Raw genomic sequence first — 18,376 nt, 5'->3', positions numbered from 1 at the left:
AACTTTGATGCCTTCAAAAATATGCAGTTTGGGTTATTTTCTGAAAGGAGTAGCTTAGGACGTATTCGACAAGATAACCCTGGTTAAAATACAGACGCAGTATCAGTCTCACAGACTACTGTACACCTCCTTACGTACCTGCAAAGTTTCTGAACTGACTGTTTTGGTAGGCAGTTATTTGGCAGATCTCAATCACTTTAAAGCAGTTAGGACAATCTACTTACTGTCCTAAAATTCTAAGTGCAGGAAAGGATCAACATGTTTGCTGGCAGACAATATTAATGGCATTAAGTCTCACTGTTCTGTTCTTGAAGGTGATAAGAGGATCTGGGTCTTCTAGTGACTGTGTCTTTCAATTTTCAGTTAGTAAGATTTGACTTGGTAGGACACTAGTGATGTAATTGAAGTTCACAAGATCATGAAACTTTCTTTAAACTTCTGAGTATTCTAAGCTGAGTAATTTTTACTGGTAACTTACATCACTTGCAGGTTAGCCAAAAGTCACAGAATCTGGTCTTTGAGCAGCATTTAAAATCTGTTGGAGTAGGCTTGCTGTGTGTATAATTCTGAAGTGTATGGTTTGGTTTTTGCTGGGTTGTTTTTTTTTTTTTTTTAATTTGTTTTATTGATGCAGTTTCTAATTATAGGTAGTGATTCTAGGTATTATAATGAACATACATTGAGTGTCACAAATAAATCAATCTGCAAGAAAGCAAATTTTTAGAGGTGTCATAAAATTAAGACATCCCCATCTGGTTCTGCTAACCCATGAAGTAACCATCCAGTTTTTTTTAAACTGGACAACACATAGCAGACTCTTTAGTGTGTGGTCTGCTGAGCTGCAGCCACTACAGCCACAGCAGCTCAAAACAGCTGAAAAAGTGTTCATGAATATGTGTTGTGCTTATTAAATGTCAGTACTGGGAAAGTACTCTCATTTTTTGATTTGCAAGTAGGAAGAGTTAAGAGCTCTGCAGATACAGCTGAAGTTGTTTTAATTTACCAGAATAATGGTAAAAAGTGTTGGCCTTGCTGTCCATTTACCCTTTTTCTATAAATGTGATTCCCTGTAATATTTAATTGTATATAACTCTAAATGCTGTTTAACAACGTTAACACTATTTTTGCTGCAGAGTTTTAAGATTATATTTGTGATTTGAAGGTCGCTGTCCCCAGTAGTTTTTAGTTCTTTCAGAAGAAATGCTGATGCTGAGTCAGTAGTACGAAACTAGTTCCAAGAACAAAAGTGTTTTGTGTTTAATCAAGGGTAACTTCTTTTACTATAGGTCACTTTAGCCAGTATAGATGCAGAGCTTCAGAAACTTAAAGAAATGACCAACCATCAGAAGAAACGAGCAACAGAAATGATGGCCTCCTTACTAAAAGATCTTGCAGAGATTGGAATTGCAGTAGGAAATAATGATGTCAAGGTAAGAGTTAATCACTGCTGTCTTCAGTGCCATGTATTAAACACATACATTGTGGATAGGTGGGGACATTTTCTTCTTATGGTAAAAACTACCACCATAGGAAGCTTTACGTGTATTAGTAATTTGGACATAAGCTTCTCCATTGCTTATATTGGGACTTAATCAGGTCCCAGACAGAATTTGATTATGCATAAGCAGGGAAGAGCAGGCATGTTCTTTTTCCTGAAGCAGTGTTCTCATTCACGTTATCAAACTGCTGTATGAAGTGGTCTTAATCAACAGCATTCTCTTGGAAATCTAATATTGACCTACAGTGACGATCGGGATGATTCTTTATTAAAAACAGGATGAGGACATGAAATAAAAGATAAGTCTAGAAGATGGATAAAGGGCAAGAATGTAAGCAGTATTAGAAATCAATAGTGAACTCTATTTCCTTCTTCAGGCAACTCAATGTCTATGTGCACACTTCTAAATAATCAAGCAGAAAACTTAAATACCAAAATGTTAGGTTTTGGGTTTTTTAAAGTTCTGTATTTACCAGTTGAGGCTGGGGATGTGTGTCCGGGTCATTTAGTGCTCTAGTGCACTGTTAGTTCACTTTTGCTACCTGAGCTTTCTAAATGTGCTATTCCACCCTTTTCAGCAGCCTGAGGGAACTGGCATGATAGATGAAGAATTCACAGTTGCAAGACTGTACATTAGCAAAATGAAATCAGAAGTAAAAACAATGGTGAAACGTTGCAAACAGTTAGAAGGCACACAAGCTGAAAGCAATAAGAAAATGGAAGAAAATGAAAAGGAGTTGGCTGCCTGCCAGCTCCGGATCTCACAGGTAAGTATTTCTCTATAGCATTCTTTATAAATTAAATTCATTAACCTGTCAGGGGGAGGGAAAAAAAGTTGCAGGGTTTTTTTAGCATCTAACAAAGCCCACTGTGAGTGAGCAGCCATAAGACTCAGCTGCTTCCTTAGTACTCTCATCAGATTGGATGCTTCAAAGTAATTCAGTGTGGCAGGATGTCAGAATTTCTGCAATATATCTGTACCCTGCTAATGCTTTTTTAGCACTTGTATTAAATACTGGAGTCCATGTATTCTCCATCACAGGATTCCTTAAAAATGCCAGTCTTACAGAAGCAGTGGCTAGTGGGCACTCTGCCTGCTAATGCCCTAAGCTGGAAGTAAGAGAGGTAATAAAGTAAAATTCCAGGAGGTTTGCATAGCAGATTAAATTTATTTCTAATGTGAGAAAGACCGTTTTAATGTGATTGTTAGAAAAGATAAGTAATGTGACATCTAACACTTCTGAAAATTGTTATCTAGATATGCGGTTTAATATTTCTGTATTTTGTTTTTCATACAGATAATAATCTTTTTTAAAATCAAGAGATGCACATTTCAGGACAGTCTACTAAATACAGTGGGTCTCTCTTGCCCTGTTAGTATTTAACATTCAAAACATCTCCCAGCCAAAAATGTATTTCATTCCAATCTAGAATAAAGACACTGTCTTACAGGCTATATTACAGATCTACTTGAGTAGTCATATTCTTCTAAGAGTCTAGTTGGCACCATTTTTGTTTTGAGATGAGGTTACTTGTTGAGTAAAAAATAAGCATGAACTGTTCATGCAGATGTAATTCCATGGTACCTAGTTCCAAAGTAAATGAATCTTTTCATTCCACAAGCATGAAGCCAAGATCAAGTCACTGACTGAATATCTTCAGAATGTGGAACAGAAAAAGAGACAGCTGGAAGAATCTGTGGATTCCCTTAATGAAGAATTAGTTCAACTCCGAGCACAGGGTAAGACTTGTCTCCCTACACCCCACCCACCAGCACTGTTTTAAGAATATAGTGATCCATGGGGAAATTCTCTGTTCTGTTTAAGTTGAAAGGTAGAGCTATAGAAAGGCTTTTTTTGCTACTGAACACGTAGAATTAATCCATGGTAAAACCAGTTCATTGTTTGAAAGACCTTATTGATAGGATTAAAGATGTTACTAATTTAATTAATTTTTGTGGTGGGAGGGGACTTTTTTCAAATTGTAAGGTGTTGGCAAGGGAAGGGGAAATTAGTGCCATCATCCATGTGATTGCCTAGATACCTGGCTGAAATGTGCTTTTTCATCTCTGTCCCTACTAGAAAAGGTCCATGAAATGGAGAAAGAGCACTTAAATAAGGTTCAAACTGCAAATGAAGTCAAGGTAAGTCAATTTCATTGTTTAAAGAAGAAAACCTCAACTCAAATCCCTGCAGAGTGAAGTCTGGTGGTAACTCAGATCATTTAATATGTTCTGTTTTTTTCTTATAGCAAGCTGTGGAGCAGCAAATTCAGAGCCATCGTGAGACGCATCAGAAACAAATCAGTAGCCTGAGAGATGAAGTTGATGCAAAGGAGAAGCTCATCACTGAGCTTCAAGAGTGAGTAATTGTCTTTATTTTAGTAGTGCCTCCAGAACTGTCCTGTCTTCCATTTTGTTACTGAATGTGCTATCTGGGAGTTTCAGCTGATAAAATATTTACTTTCTGTGTTTAGCCAAAACCAGAAGATGATGCTTGAACAGGAACGTCTGAGAGTCGAGCATGAGAAGCTGAAAGCGACTGATCAGGAAAAAAGCAGAAAACTTCATGAGCTTACGTAAGTGATAATGAAGCATAAAACTAATGTGTGTGGGGACACTTCACCTATAAACTCATGATCTAATGTGATGCAGTGCCTCTCACTTTATGGTATGCTTGTTAGAGGCCTTCTTGAACCTTTTTTAAAACCTTTGCACTGTGTGAATACTTAAAATAGGAAGTAAAATTGTGAAAGATATGAAGGCCACAACTGTTTTGGATTTTTTTATTATGCTATGGATTGGAGTAATTAACTTCTCAATTTGCAGCTAAGTACTGCATTCTGTAAAACAGAGTCTTCTAACAATTCCCCTTACTCTCTTTCTGTTTTTTTGCGTTCCCTTATTCTTTTTATGGTTCTTCTTTGATTTTGTTAGGGGGCTCTAATTGGTTTATTCTTAAACAGTTGCATGCTTCATTGATTAACTAAATACAATGTATTAGTGAGTTAGAGACTCAAAAGTCAGTATAAAAATGGAATTATATTCTCCTTGTAGGTGAGTATCCAAGTCAAGCTTGAAAACAGTTCTCAGCTACTAGAAATCTGACCTTAATCTCCTGGAAATCTAAGTGTATCAGTTGTAACCCCTTCCTGGCACATACAAATTTATCTTTACAGAAGCTAAAAATACATTATACTTAAAAGTACTTTCTGAAAAGTACTTTTGGCTATGTTAAAAACACACACAGTGGTTTTCAGGGGTTTTCATCATGGAATTTGAAGCAATCAGAGTGACCTGGCTGATCTGTGCTGGTAACCAAGAAGCAGCACTTTTTTTTTTTTTTTTTTTTTCCTCACACTTTTTTTGTTTATCCTGTTTAACTGGCTAAAATTTTAACAGTACTCTGGTCTCATGAATCCATCTTATTTTGATTTATTTATATGCCACAATGCTTACAAAACTTATATTAACTACAGTAGGTTTTTTTGTATTGTAAGATTTGCTCTCCATACCACATTATCACTTTCTATTTCAGTTTGCAAGCTCAGCTACATCTAGCATTGACCATTTTAAAGCACTTGCTGTATAGGAACATTCCTTTTCAAAAGATTTTCAAAGAAGTTTTAAAAATTAGTTTTATATTCTGTCTTCTCCCCCAGCCTTCTTGAATCCAGTTATTTTCCACTGAATATTATAAATGTGCATGGCAAATGACAGACCAGGAACAATGCAGATTATTCATTTTAACTTTTTTGATTTGAAGTTGTATAAGATGCCTGGAACTACTTTCTTATCCAGAGACATCTGGAAAATGGGTAGGATAGTGACATTGTTTAGAATATTTTATTAGATCGAATGTTTGCACATTTAACTGTAAACTAGTAGTGAAACTGAATGAGGAGAAATTTCAAGAGGAAAAGAGTCTTTCTTTAACTACTTAACAGGAACACTTCATTTTTGTGCAGTCCATGGCCTTTCTATTCTAATCTCAGGTCATGAAAAGAAATGTCCACATTCCTTTCGTGTATTCTATCATCTTGATAACTGCACTAACTTACAGTTCTGAGAACATTTCCTGTGCAGATAATGCTTTCACATTAACTGGCAAGACAGCATCTCTGCACACTGATAATCATCAGGTTATATTCCTGTACACTGACATTGTTGTTTATGATGCTGGTTTGGCCAGTGTGTTGAGGGTGAGGTGTTAAAGAAAAGAGGAAAATTTTTTATCAGGCGCATGATACTTATCATCTTGGCTGGTCAGAGCTAAGAACATTTGTTGGATAAGATCTCCCCAAATATTCACTCTGAAGCTGACTCTGAGAGTCTTGTCTTTTACTATTCTAGAAACTTCTATAATTTATGCATATGAATGTACTTATTTGTATTCAATATTAAAAATGTGTCCCTCTTTTCCTTTTGCAACTCCCCCAATCCCACCACCCCCATGCCATACAGATTTGAGTGACATCTATTGGTTACATCTTTAATTTAAGACTTCAACTAAAAGACTTTTTTCATTTGTACCATATAGTGTTTATTTTTCTAATCCTCTAAAACAAAATTTCTAATTTTTCTAGGATATTTCAGGAATAATTTATTCTCTTTTAGGGTTATGCAGGACAGACGGGAACAAGCGAGACAAGATTTAAAGGGTTTGGAAGAGACAGTGGTAAGATAGTCTGAGTATATTCCAGAGCAAATGTCAATATTTGTCTTTTTTTTTTTTTTTCTTTCAGAGTTTGTTTGGGTTTTTTTGTTAATTTCTTGTCCTTAACTGTAGGCAAAAGAACTTCAGACTCTTCACAATCTTCGGAAGCTGTTTGTTCAAGATCTGGCTACTAGAGTGAAAAAGGTAATGTGCTGTGGTTAAATTTTTTGTTTCTGAGAATGCTGCACGAATTTCAGTTTAGAACTAAATTAGGAACTGATGTTTATTTGGTTTAATTTTTCTGGTTTGATCTTAACATGAAAGTTCAGATTTTCACTCAGCCTCCTGTCTCCCTCCCCATACCTTTGTTACTGCAGAGTGCTGAGATCGACTCAGATGATACAGGAGGCAGTGCTGCACAGAAACAGAAGATTTCCTTCCTTGAGAATAATCTTGAACAGCTTACAAAGGTTCACAAGCAGGTACAATGAGATATCATTTCAAATTTTAATAAAACTATTCCAGATCCGTTGTTACAGAAGCAACTGCCTATTGATCATAAAGTAACTTGTATAAGTAAAAACTTCTACATCGTGTGTCTCTTTATACAGGAAAACTTCAGTCTATTATGTGTAAAAAAAAAAAAAAAATATATATATATATATAAATTAATTAATTAGCTGTTTTGAGTACATATGGGTTTATAACAAAATAGCTGCATTTAAACTGAAAGGGATTCAAGTGCATGTTTAGACTTCATATATGGAGTCTAGAAGCTGCTTGCCCATCTCTGATGGAACAGGTGCTTCTGTTGAGGTAGCAGGTTCTTCCACAGCAACTGTTTTTTTCAAATGACAGTCTCAATGTCACTGACCTCCGTAGATTCACTAAAAGCTTAAGCAAAGTTAATAAAACCCTAGTGCTTTGCCTCTTCAGGGGTGGGGAGGTATTTGGTCAGCTCTCCCTATGAAGAGAGATACCAAGGAAATAATCACTTCTGGTTTTGTAGCTGGTACGTGATAATGCTGATCTTCGCTGCGAACTTCCTAAACTGGAGAAGCGACTTCGAGCTACAGCTGAGAGAGTTAAAGCTTTGGAATCTGCACTGAAGGAAGCCAAAGAGAACGCTTCTCGTGATCGCAAGCGCTACCAGCAGGAAGTAGATCGTATCAAGGAGGCTGTGAGATCCAAGAACATGGCCAGAAGAGGACATTCGGCACAAATTGGTGAGTAAAGACTCCCTTACCCTAAAGCTTCATCTGTCTCCTACGTTGTGGTTTTTTTGTGTATATGTGCATCTTTCAGCCCTCATTGAAACTGCACGTATCAATGTGATCTATTTTCTACTGTGAATTGTATTTTCGTTAACAGACTGTGTGTGGAGGTGGTGCTTTATGGTTGTTTGGCTCTATTTATTTTAAATGGTTTTGGATAAGGCTTACCAACCTAGAATTCTAGCCTGAATGTGTTACATATCCTAGAAGAAACAGTACAGTGCTTGTGAGTCTTAATCTCTTAGGTTATTCCAATTCCATTCCAATTTAAGACTAAACAGGTATTTCAAGGCAATAAGAAAGATTAAGCCATCACTTTCAACAACAACAAAATTGACCTGATCTTATGGGGCAGAGGGGTAGACAGAAACCCACAATATCCAAAGATCCTTAATTACCTTTCCAGTTCTTTATTCTAAAACATAAGATATCCACAGCCCTCTCAAGGGGTAAATAATGGAAAAATAGGGGTGGGAAGGTGGAGGCAAAATAGTCATAATCCTTTGCTCCTGCCATTACTCTGAGGACCGAGGAGGACTGTGATGTGTGAAGAACTTAACTGTGCACATTACACTACAGCAGTACAACTAAAGGACTTCAGTCATCAATACACTTCTCTTAAATGTTAATGCAACTGTAATGAGCGTTGCAGTTAAATTTTGCTCATAATCTGCAGGGCTGCAAAGAGCTGTTGCAAAATAGTTATAATTTGTTGGTCACATGAAGTGGCAGCTTGCAAATGGGTGCTTTTCTGTCTTAATTTTCTCTCAGGTGGGTCTCCAAGAAAACAAACAATTCTCTAGTGAGCTCACCTGAGGTTTACAGCCTCTTGTGGTTAAATGTCTAGATGAACTAGCCATGTCTTCCTGGAGATTAGCTTCCTTTAAGGCAGTAATTGAGAAGTGTTTCTTTGTTGCAGCTGCTGCCTGTAGGGTTTTTTTTGCCTGCTGAAGCTTTAGGTGCTTCTCTTTAATATTACAGAACTTTGTGAAGTCCTACAGATACATTTTGTACGATCTTAACAGCTAAGTGCAAAATTGGTGGAAAATACAGTTTATTAAGTGTATGCAGCTTATGAACTGCTGGATTTTTAATTGGGCTATGGAGCAAGTTTTAGTTTTATGTGGTGGAAGGTTGATGAATCCGTGTTATCAGTGGAATATTGGTGCATGGAGCTACCTTCAGAGAGAGAAACTACTGACTTTATCAGTCAAGTAGATATGGGAAGGACAGCAAGTGTAATGATTCCTTATTGATACATAACTCTCAGGAAACTGTCTAGTGTTCTGTCTTATTTAAGTTCTTATTGCCCAAAAATAGGATTCATAGAAGGCAATACATTAGGTGGGACAGATAATTCTTGTGAAGATAATCTTTATCAGAAGCTTTGCGAGCTTTAACAGGGAACAATATAAGCAAAACCTTATCTGTTTTTCAGGGTTTGTTGTAGTTGACACTTATCTGTTATGTTCTCAGAATGCCATCCTGTAAACTTACTTTCTTATTCAAAGTGCATTCAATTGTGGTTCTTACATTTGACTAATGGTATTAGTAAATTTGAATAATCCAAGGTAGTGTTGTGTATCTATTTGTAAGCCATGTTTCTTGTCATGCAGCTAAGCCCATCCGCCCTGGCCAGCATCCAGCAGCTTCTCCAACTCATCCAAGTGCAATTCGTGGTGGAGGTGCGTTCACTCAGAACAGCCAGCCAGTCGTGCTACGTGGAGGTGGACGGCAGGACAAAGTGTAAGTTTGTCTTGCAGCATTTTTTAAAATGTCTGATCAAACTACTTTATATTAGGTTTACTACCGTTCATTCTGTAAGTGTTCACTTACTTTAAAACATTTCTAATCTCCAAAGTAATTGCATGGTATTTAGTATGTTTAAGTTGCTTTACGAAATCATCTCTTTTTAATTAACGTGCTTTATAGTTGGTTGATCTGTTGTTCACCTAACAGTAATTATTTATTTTATATTCTCTGTTTTCATCTTCACTTTTGAGTCTATAAACGTCTTCTAGACATTCCCTTAGTTAATTTTCCGCATCTTCAGTTTGAAATGCATCAAAATGGGGTAGGATGCTTGAAATCTGGGTATTCCTCTTCTGAAGGGCTCCAGAACAGCTTATGTGAATCTTGTTTCTATTTGTTTCCTTTGATTAGCTGACTGACTTTTCCAAGTTTTCTCTCCAGTTCAGAGAAAACTAGGCTGTAGTACTAGTCAAAGTACCTGGTTCTGTTCAGTAATGTCTCTTAGTAAATAAGAAGTTGAGCTGATGGCTACTTCAACCTTGAGTAAATTTGCCTTGAATGACCAAGGAGTTGCCACTAGCCAGGAAAAGCAGCAACATTCATGGGAAATGGGGCTGGGCTGTAAGTGGTTTCTGTCTGTAATGTTTACTCCATTATTGCTGTCAAGATTGCATACCCAGTCAGTTTGTCGTGCTGAAAACTCATTGGTAGCAGACTGCACTGCTTAAATGCTTTGTGCTGTGTGATTTCTTATTTTAAAGTGGGTGTTTTATTAGCACTTATCTGAGTGGTTTAAGAACTGGGCTCTTAAAGGCCATGTAAATAGTGATATGGTCTACTGTAAATGTAAATAACTTTGCTTTTTTGGCTTAACTCTGTGATTTTTTTTTTTTTTTTTTTCATTTACAGTTGCTGAAAAGTAAATGCAGCGTGAGGAGGATTGGATATTGTGTAGAGGGAGTCATTCCATGACAATAATCTCTCCTTTTGGGGACTGTAGGATTATTTTTTGAAAATTGTATAAATTATACTTGGCCTGTACAGCTCTTCCCCCTTCTACAAATTCTGCTAACTGATTCCCAAAAAAAACAACTAGAGTGCAATTTTGGCGTCTCGAAAAATGACATGTTAAAGTGTAGCTCTGCTTATTACACAGTTTGTCTTTCATGTCTTAAATTTAGTCTGCACTGTGCCAAGCTGAATGTACATTGAGAAAATCTTAGTTCAAATTTTCTAGCTTAATTTGTGTTCATCTTATTGTCTTAGGGAATGTGCAACAGTGTTAAAGTATACTTTCATTTTTATCACTTCACATAACACTACATGTCCCACTGAATTAGGGCGGCACTCTACATTACAGTTTTCTTTTGGAATGCTGCACAGAGCATTGGAACTAACTGTGTTTGTACAGTGTGAGGATCCTGAAGTGCTGACGAGCTGCCACGAGGCACCACACCAGCACTGACCGAAAGAGTTCAGTGTGAACAAGGCTCTGTAACTGTTATCGACCGCCCGGCCATGGGTGACCTAGAATTAAATACTGTACAGCAGGAACAGTAAACCTGAGTTTACAAAAAAGACTTTGGCAATGGATTATCCCATCTGTCCTGGTTCTGCACACAGTACAGTCTGGTGGAGTGAAAACATTCTGCTTCATTCTGATGAGCCTGTCTGTCCATTTGTCTGTATCTGTGACGGTTCACTTTCACTGTTCTATAATAGTGAAATGAGGGCAATCTAAACTGTAACTTTATATCCCACTGCATACAGTACTGGAATTTTTGGCTAAAATTTTAATTTTCAATTTTAAAAGCCTTTTTCAGCAACAGGCCAATGAATTCAGATACATAAATAAAGGACACAACTTTTTAAACTGATGTATTCAGAAATGCCAGAGGCACGTGTTTAAAATAACAATAAAATAAAGTGCTACCCTGAATTGTATTTGTAGTCCATTTGTAAGTAGGTATGCGAAATGTCCAAAGTAGTAGTTGTTCAATACTTTTCTTCTCTTTGCAATAAAGTCCTGTAAAGTGGCTAACAAAATGAAACGTGGGGTTTTGATTTTATTTTTTTTTGTTTCGTTTTTATTTTTATTTTTATTTTTTGTTTTGTTTTGAGCCCGGTACTCTTTCTGAGCTGAATCCGGGGTTTAAAGTTTTATAGCATAATTAACTTAACTTATTCGTAGGGTTTAGCCACTATAATTTTTAGTTTTAGCCTTCTTCTGTATAGAAACTAGTTACCAGGTCTTTAAGAAAGAAAAAACTTAGTATTGCTGGAAGAATTCAATGAGTTTTTCAGACCTGGTTGATACAACTTTATGTTCTGGATTGAGTTTTTTGCTGGGTATTCAGGTATTGTGGAAACAATAGAAACTCTGTGACTGTTCAGACAGCAAATCACTTTTAATTTTTATATTTTAAAATAGGCAAAATATTTATATTATGATGGAATATAGTCAAATTTTAGACCTTGAACCACTTTTTTTTTCTATAGCTACAGTCTGGATTTTTAATAGTTTGATTTTTGAAGGTTGAGTGTATCAGTTGAAAATCCCACTATTTTGAAGCTTTCAGCTTTTAAGACAGCTTTCTTCACTAAGGCCGCCAAACACTCCAAACTTGCAGTTGTTTTAGAGCACAGTTGAAGGCAGCATACTGAGGAAAAATAATAAACAAGCAACAAAATATTTTGAGTTCAGTTTCTCATCATGGAATCAGCACTGTCCATTATCTTTCTCAAATGTTAGCTACAGGTTTTCAGGCCTTCATTTTTCAATGTGCAATCATAAAAACAAAACACACACAAATGAAGCAGGATTTTTTCTCATGCCTGTGAATGGGGGTTTCATTCCTGTAGGTAATTGTCATGGGTTTTGGTGCTGAAAATTGCTGTGTTTAAAGAATTAGATTAAATAGTAAACTAGTGTGTAGCTCAGTGTACATCACTTTTTTATATTTAAACTTTTTTTTTTATTTTAAACCTTTTATGAAGTTTACCAAGAACTGCCTCTTAAAATGTAAAAAAAGATAAAAACACACAACTTTCTTTGCTTTCTGGTTAGGCTGTCATAGGTCTGCCAGACAGGACAATTACTGTATTTTGTAAATGAAAATACTCAGTCTAAACGGGGAATGTTCAACACTGCTATTTCAACTTGCAGTCTTTGAGTGGTTCTTATTTTTATGTTCCTCTAGATCATATTTTTAAAAGATGGTTTAGGATAGGAACTTGGTGAAATAATATTTATTTCTGGTGAACAACTAAATTATTTACGTAACTTAAATGCTGACTCACTACTGTGTGTAACTCTAAATTTGACATGAGGACAAGTCTACCTGTGGAATCTGATTTAACTTCAGTACACTTAAGATGCATTAAAACAATTGGTTTGGGGAAGACGCCATATAGTTTTAACTTACCTGCATGCTGTAAATGTATTTGTGTTTAAATAAAGAGGAGAAAAATCTTTGAACTTCTTTGTGCATTTATTCCATTTCTTACCTCTCTGTGTGGTCAAATGTGATGATGCAACAATCTTCACTAGGTGTGTTGTGTTGTGCTTGGGGCTCTCCTGAGTGTGGTGTCAGTTGTCTGTGTGGTGATGCTCAAAGTTCTCTTTTTATCCACGTGCTTGAACAGTTGTTTCCAGAATCCATGTACACTTGGTTGGAAAGGAGTTATCACTTGCTTTGTGTACCTCTCCTTTTTTTGAACTTGGTGTCTGCTGATTTGGTGACCCCTCATTCTGGATGAGACAGATCAATCAATTTCCAATGTTTCTGTGCTATCCAGACTTTTGTAGGCTTCTTTTCCTTTCAGGGACTCATTTTCCTTTACCAGTATCTATAATAGCTGGTTCTACTTTTCTTAGTGCCATTGAACTGATTTTTTTTTTTTTTATGGAACAGTGTAGTTATGCAAGGCTGCAATCAATTTCTGGATAATTTCCACAGAAAAAGATTTAGCTAGATGTATAGAACTTTGATATATAAATATATACATATATATATATATATATAAAAAGCATAAAGGAGGTCATGATTTAAGTCTGCCAGTACAGTTATGTAAAAGTAAAGATCTCAGGAAGGAGAAATTGCATCTGTAAAACTGTTCAGCAGTGAGCTGACCTATACTGTAAAATATTTAGTAGTGCTACTTGTTAGCAGAAGATGGCTCAGTCACAGAGCTCCCTTTTTAATAGATATTTGTCTCTGCTAGGGGATGTTCAACTCAGACCTCTTTAATTGCAGACAATCACTAACAGATGCTCAGAAAGGAAAGCTTTCACTCTGAAGTTTCTTATGAGCAATGGAATGGTCCAAAATTACTTTCGAAAGTGAGCAAAAATCATTACTGCATCTCTGCCAGGGGAAAGCCATATTTACCTGCACTGTCAAACTGATAAGGAACTCACTGGCTGGCCTAGGTGCCTTCCCCCTTGAATGCACCAAGGAGTTGTAACGCTCATTTAGGAAGTGTCAACATGAATCACTAACATGTGCTATGTGCAAAACTGCCACTTACGTATGTATTAAGGACACAGTAAAACCTCGCTAAATGACAAAGAAAACACCTCTGGAAGATGATTACTGAGGACTGATGGGTACGTCAGAATTTTTCCCTGGGGAGTTTTTAGCTCATGAGTCTTCCTGAACTCGGCACAGGGTTGTTCGTTGTTTTATCTTTAACCAGCCCTTGCTGGGGGCAGTGCTGGGAGAGCAGTTTGAGCCTTCGAGTGTTTCACTGCGAAAGCTGACGGGACAGAGGGTACCAGTCAGTCAGAGGCGCTGTCCAGTGTAATGGGCAGGAGAGTTACATGAAGAAGGGAAATACAGTGCGAAGGAAAAGAGGCTATTGAGCCTATTTGCATTTGAAAAGGAAAGCAAGAGGCTAATGATGATGAAGGGAAAGCTGAGGCGTTGCACAGCATGGTGTGGCCTATCTGCACCGTGGGGTGCCTTGCGGGCTGCGCTCTGCACGGAGCGGGCACAGCAGTCTGGTGGAACGGAGCTCAGCCCATGGACTGTCTCCACCTCCAGAACCGAGGGAGGTGTTGATGTGTACCTGCAGCAAGGAGAGCAGCATAACCCACATTCTCCGCGTTCCTGAATCCACACAACTGGGCGTGGAAATGACTCGGAGGTGCCCCCGGGTGTGTGTTAAAGAGAGCTATTTCCACAGCTCCTGTTGTGAGGAACAAATGCCTGGAAACCCGTGTCCTGTATGTCAGCGAGTCTCCTACAGCTAGACACAAATACACTTCACAGCTTATAACAGCTTATTGAAGATACCTGTGAAGCCACTTGCTGTTTCAGTGGTTTCTTCATTTTGCATTTGTCAGGAGCAGCATTAAAAAGTAAAGATAAATTAGCAAAGTGTGTCGGTGTTATCCTGCCTGCTTACCACGTTCATCAACAGGCCCAGTTCCAGGGCCAGCGGTTGTGCTGCCCGACAGATGTTTTAAGTGATCACTCAGCATCCCATAAACAAGCGAGTATTTGGAGGGTATTTTGTGATGCTTCTCCCTGACAGGGTGTCAGTGATTCTATAAAATGCTTTTACTGCAGGAAATACCCTTCGGCACAAGCCAGGACAGAGCTTAGTCTGCTGCCTAGGAAGGTTTCAGGCACAGCTCGCTGCGAGGCCTTTGTGTGCCTGCACAGCCTGGTGACCGCAGTGCCCGGGGCAGGTTTGCAGGGGGGCAGCAGGGGGACGCGTTTTCCTGTGCCGGGGGAAGAGCCAAGCTCCTGCAGGGGAGCACATCCTCTCACACTTGCTTGGTGCGCTGTCCTGCAGAGGCAGCAGAGCTCCTGCTGCTCACAGAGCGATCCGGGGCTGTCACCAGCAGGCTCAGCCCCTCAGACTGCAGAGCTCTCTCCCCTCTGCCCACCTGGGGTGCGAGTGCCTTGTCCCTGTGCTGGGGGAAGGGACGAGCTGCCTGCTTCTCCTGGAACATACTGATTTCTACAGGTCTGCTTTCCTCCCGCGTGCTCAGGGTTACACAACGGGAGAGGAGCTGAGCCGCAGCCCATGGAGAGGAAGGAACACAGGCCAGGCTGTGGTGGGGTAATAAAGGTTTCGAGTTTGGTTTGTGACATTTTCTAGGTCTGAGGTTCAGTTGACTTCAGGTCGAATGACGAGTTCCTCCACTGCCAGGGCTGAGGTCATCCTCCCTGCCCAGCCAAGGACTGTTTTGTTGATGAGCCTACAAGGTGGTGATGAAGTGTAAACCACTTTTGTAATCTCCCTGCTCGGAGCACTAAAACCAGAATTGTCCACCCGGGGCTGAAGTTCCAGCGGTGCTGAGCTAGGGAGGGACGGGCAGCACTAACCTGGCCCGAGACCTCCCGGCCGTGAGAGAGCGCGGGGGCACCGCGGGTCAGGATCCAAGGATCCCTGCTCGCCCCTCGGCCCGGGGCTCTGCCCTGCCTCCCGTCCGCGATCCCGGGTGTCAGCCGGGCCCCGATCCGCCCGGGACACGGGCCCCGATCCGCCCGGGACACGGGCTCCGATCCGCCCGGGACACGAGCCCCGATCCTCTCGGGACACGGGCCCCGATCCGCCCGGGACACGGGCTCCGGTCCGCCCGGGACGCGGGCACCGATCCTCTCGGGACACAGGCTCCGATCCGCCCGGGACACGGGCACCGATCCTCCCGGGACACGGGCACCGATCCGCCCGGGACACGGGCTCCGATCCTCCCGGGACACGGGCCCCGATCCACTGGGGACAAGGACCTCGATTCGCCCGGGAAGCGGCCCCGGCGCGGCGCCCTCTCAGCGCCAGGGGGCGCGCTCAGCGCCCGAGCGTTCCCTGAGCATTCCCTGTGCGCTCCCTGAGCATTCCCTGTGCGTTCCCTGTGCGTTCCCTGAGCATTCCCTGTGCGTTCCCTGTGCGTTCCCTGAGCATTCCCTGTGCGTTCCCTGTGCGTTCCCTGAGCATTCCCTGTGCGTTCCCTGAGCATTCCCTGTGCGTTCCCTGTGCGTTCCCTGTGCGTTCCCTGAGCATTCCCTGTGCGTTCCCTGAGCATTCCCTGTGCGTTCCCGGAGCGTTCGGGAGCATTCCCGGAGCGTTCCCGGAGCGTTCGGGAGCATTCCCGGAGCATTCCCGGAGCGTTCTCGGAGCATTCCCGGAGCGTTCCCGGATCATTCCCTATGCGTTCCCTATGCGTTCCCGGAGCATTCCCTATGCGTTCCCGGAGCATTCCCGGAGCATTCCCGAAGCGTTCCTGGAACATTCCCGGAGCGTTCCCTGAGCGTTCCTGGAGCATTCCCGGAACGTTCCCGGAGCATTCCCTACGCGTTCCCGGACTGTTCCCGGAACGTTCCCGCGGAATCTCCTTCGGATCCCGGGCTCGGTACCGCCCGGACCGGCCCGCTCACTGCCCGGGGCTCCCAGCGCCGCCCGGACCCGTCCTGCCGGCACCCATGGCCGAGCTGCTCCTCCCTCCTGGCGATAAAACACTGGGACGAGACGTGTGTTATGTTTCTAAATAAGTACCAGAATATTCTGCTATGCATTTCCCAGTCTTTGTTTAAAACACCTTTTTTTTTTTTTTTTTTTTTTTTTTTTTTTTTTTTTTTTTTAACGGGAAGATGCTTGGAAATGTCGCAAAATCTGGTTTCTTTATTTGAACTGCAAAACGAATGTCATGAATTAATGGCAGAAAGTCAGAAATGTGCAGTGGGTGAATCATTATCAAATCCACTCATAGGTGCAGCTTGAGACATTTTTGTGTTTTTCTCTCATTTCCAGCTGACTTGTCTCCATTGATCCACAGACACTTGAGCAGCACAAAAGAGGTGGGAAGAGTCATTCCTGATGAGAAATGGATTTTTTTCCCTCACGCTCATTATTGTAGAGGACTGTCAGTTTCCCTTGGCAGCCTGTACAATGGGCTTGCTCTCTAATAAATGCAGATAGCATTAAATTAACGTTTCATTCCCACAGTGACAAACAGTGGCATCCAGTTCCAGCGCAGGATAATTCAATGACAAAATGGCAGCAGACATGAACCTCGCCTGTTATGGGCTAATCAGAGATTTAGTGTTCAAAAGCATCCACATAACTTGGAGTGAGTTTATTACCTTCATTAGCTGGTGAAAATGAGCTGAGAAGTACAAAATGAGAGAATATGAATTTTAAAAAATGAAAGATAAAACAGCATAAAAATAAGTCTAAAAGCATGAGTCAAATCTAATAAAAATTCTCTTTCTACTCTCCATCTTATTCGAACTGGAAACTGTGCAGGAGCTGTCAGGAGAGAAGAACTGTACCCACAACTGACTGCAGGAGTGTAAGCACGTGGACATGAAGGAAAGGATCCTTGGTTAACATGTTTGGCTGATGAAGTTGGTAGAAATTATGCTGCCAGCCTAGTAAAGGATGGAGTTTGGCTTTGTCGTGCTCTTGGTCAGAGTTTGGAAACCTAGGACAAAGCAAGGCTGTGGAGATGGAGACCCAGAGGTATCTGGAAACGGTTGCACCAAAGAGCTGCAGTAGAGAAGAGTCCAAGGGGCAGTGGAGGGTGAGCAGAGCTCCCCAGCACCCTGCTGTGGGTGTCATGAGCAGAGAGCTGCTGACTCTGAGGCTCCTCTCTGCCCCCCCTCTGCTGCCTTTGTTCCTTCCTGCTGATGCTTGGCTGGTGGGCTTTAGCTGGGCTGACCGTGAATGCATCTTTCTTTTGGAGTTACAGCACATATGGGAAAACACTCCAGAGGGAAGTGGATACTGAGCTTTTTGAGATAACTTGCAAAGAAGAAGAGATTTTGCAAGGACAGGAAATTCAGCCTTTACTTTTACAACACGCCCCGTGGTTTTGTTCTGCACATCAGCAGTTCTGCAGTAGGGAAAGGACCAGTGGAAAACACAGGGTTCCCCTTTCACTTGTGCTCAGCTTTTTGGGCTGTGTGTTTCTGAAAGGCTATTTTGGTGCATGTGTTCTCAGTGAGAGCAATGCTTTATGCCAAGTTAGTGCCTGGCATAAAATCTTACGGTGCTAGTTGCTTTTTACTTTTCATCAGATGAGATATTTAAAAGCATTTCATTTGTGTCCCCTAGAATTAGTCTGAAGATTTTCATCACACTTGTTTTTTTATTAATGAAAGCTCTTGGAGACACATCTGGCATATTTTATTGATCATAATCTCATGGCTGGAAGCTCATCTTGGTAGCTATAGCAACAGAACTTT

At 40.6% G+C, this 18,376-nt stretch overlaps 1 protein-coding gene across 2 annotated transcripts in view; it reads left to right on the top strand.

Annotated features, from left to right (window-relative positions):
• KIF5B (kinesin family member 5B) overlaps positions 1-12,657 on the top strand; it is a 32,915-nt gene extending 20,258 nt beyond the window's left edge. The window contains exons 15-26 of one of the 2 annotated variants that reach the window (XM_056485225.1): positions 1,287-1,430; positions 2,077-2,265; positions 3,122-3,239; positions 3,580-3,641; positions 3,749-3,858; positions 3,974-4,075; positions 6,114-6,174; positions 6,286-6,357; positions 6,531-6,635; positions 7,163-7,379; positions 9,044-9,173; positions 10,089-12,657. In XM_056485225.1, coding sequence (XP_056341200.1) covers positions 1,287-1,430; positions 2,077-2,265; positions 3,122-3,239; positions 3,580-3,641; positions 3,749-3,858; positions 3,974-4,075; positions 6,114-6,174; positions 6,286-6,357; positions 6,531-6,635; positions 7,163-7,379; positions 9,044-9,173; positions 10,089-10,095 — 1,317 coding nt within the window. In that variant the 3' untranslated portion in view covers positions 10,096-12,657. The remainder of the gene's footprint in view (positions 1-1,286; positions 1,431-2,076; positions 2,266-3,121; positions 3,240-3,579; positions 3,642-3,748; positions 3,859-3,973; positions 4,076-6,113; positions 6,175-6,285; positions 6,358-6,530; positions 6,636-7,162; positions 7,380-9,043; positions 9,174-10,088) is intronic. The other variant, XM_056485226.1, reaches the window with a different exon arrangement.
• Positions 12,658-18,376: the final 5,719 nt, after the last annotated feature.

This window comes from Oenanthe melanoleuca, chromosome 2 (genome assembly GCF_029582105.1).
Source record: "Oenanthe melanoleuca isolate GR-GAL-2019-014 chromosome 2, OMel1.0, whole genome shotgun sequence".
Lineage (NCBI taxonomy): Eukaryota > Metazoa > Chordata > Aves > Passeriformes > Muscicapidae > Oenanthe > Oenanthe melanoleuca.
This window is presented reverse-complemented; position numbering and strand designations above follow the sequence as displayed.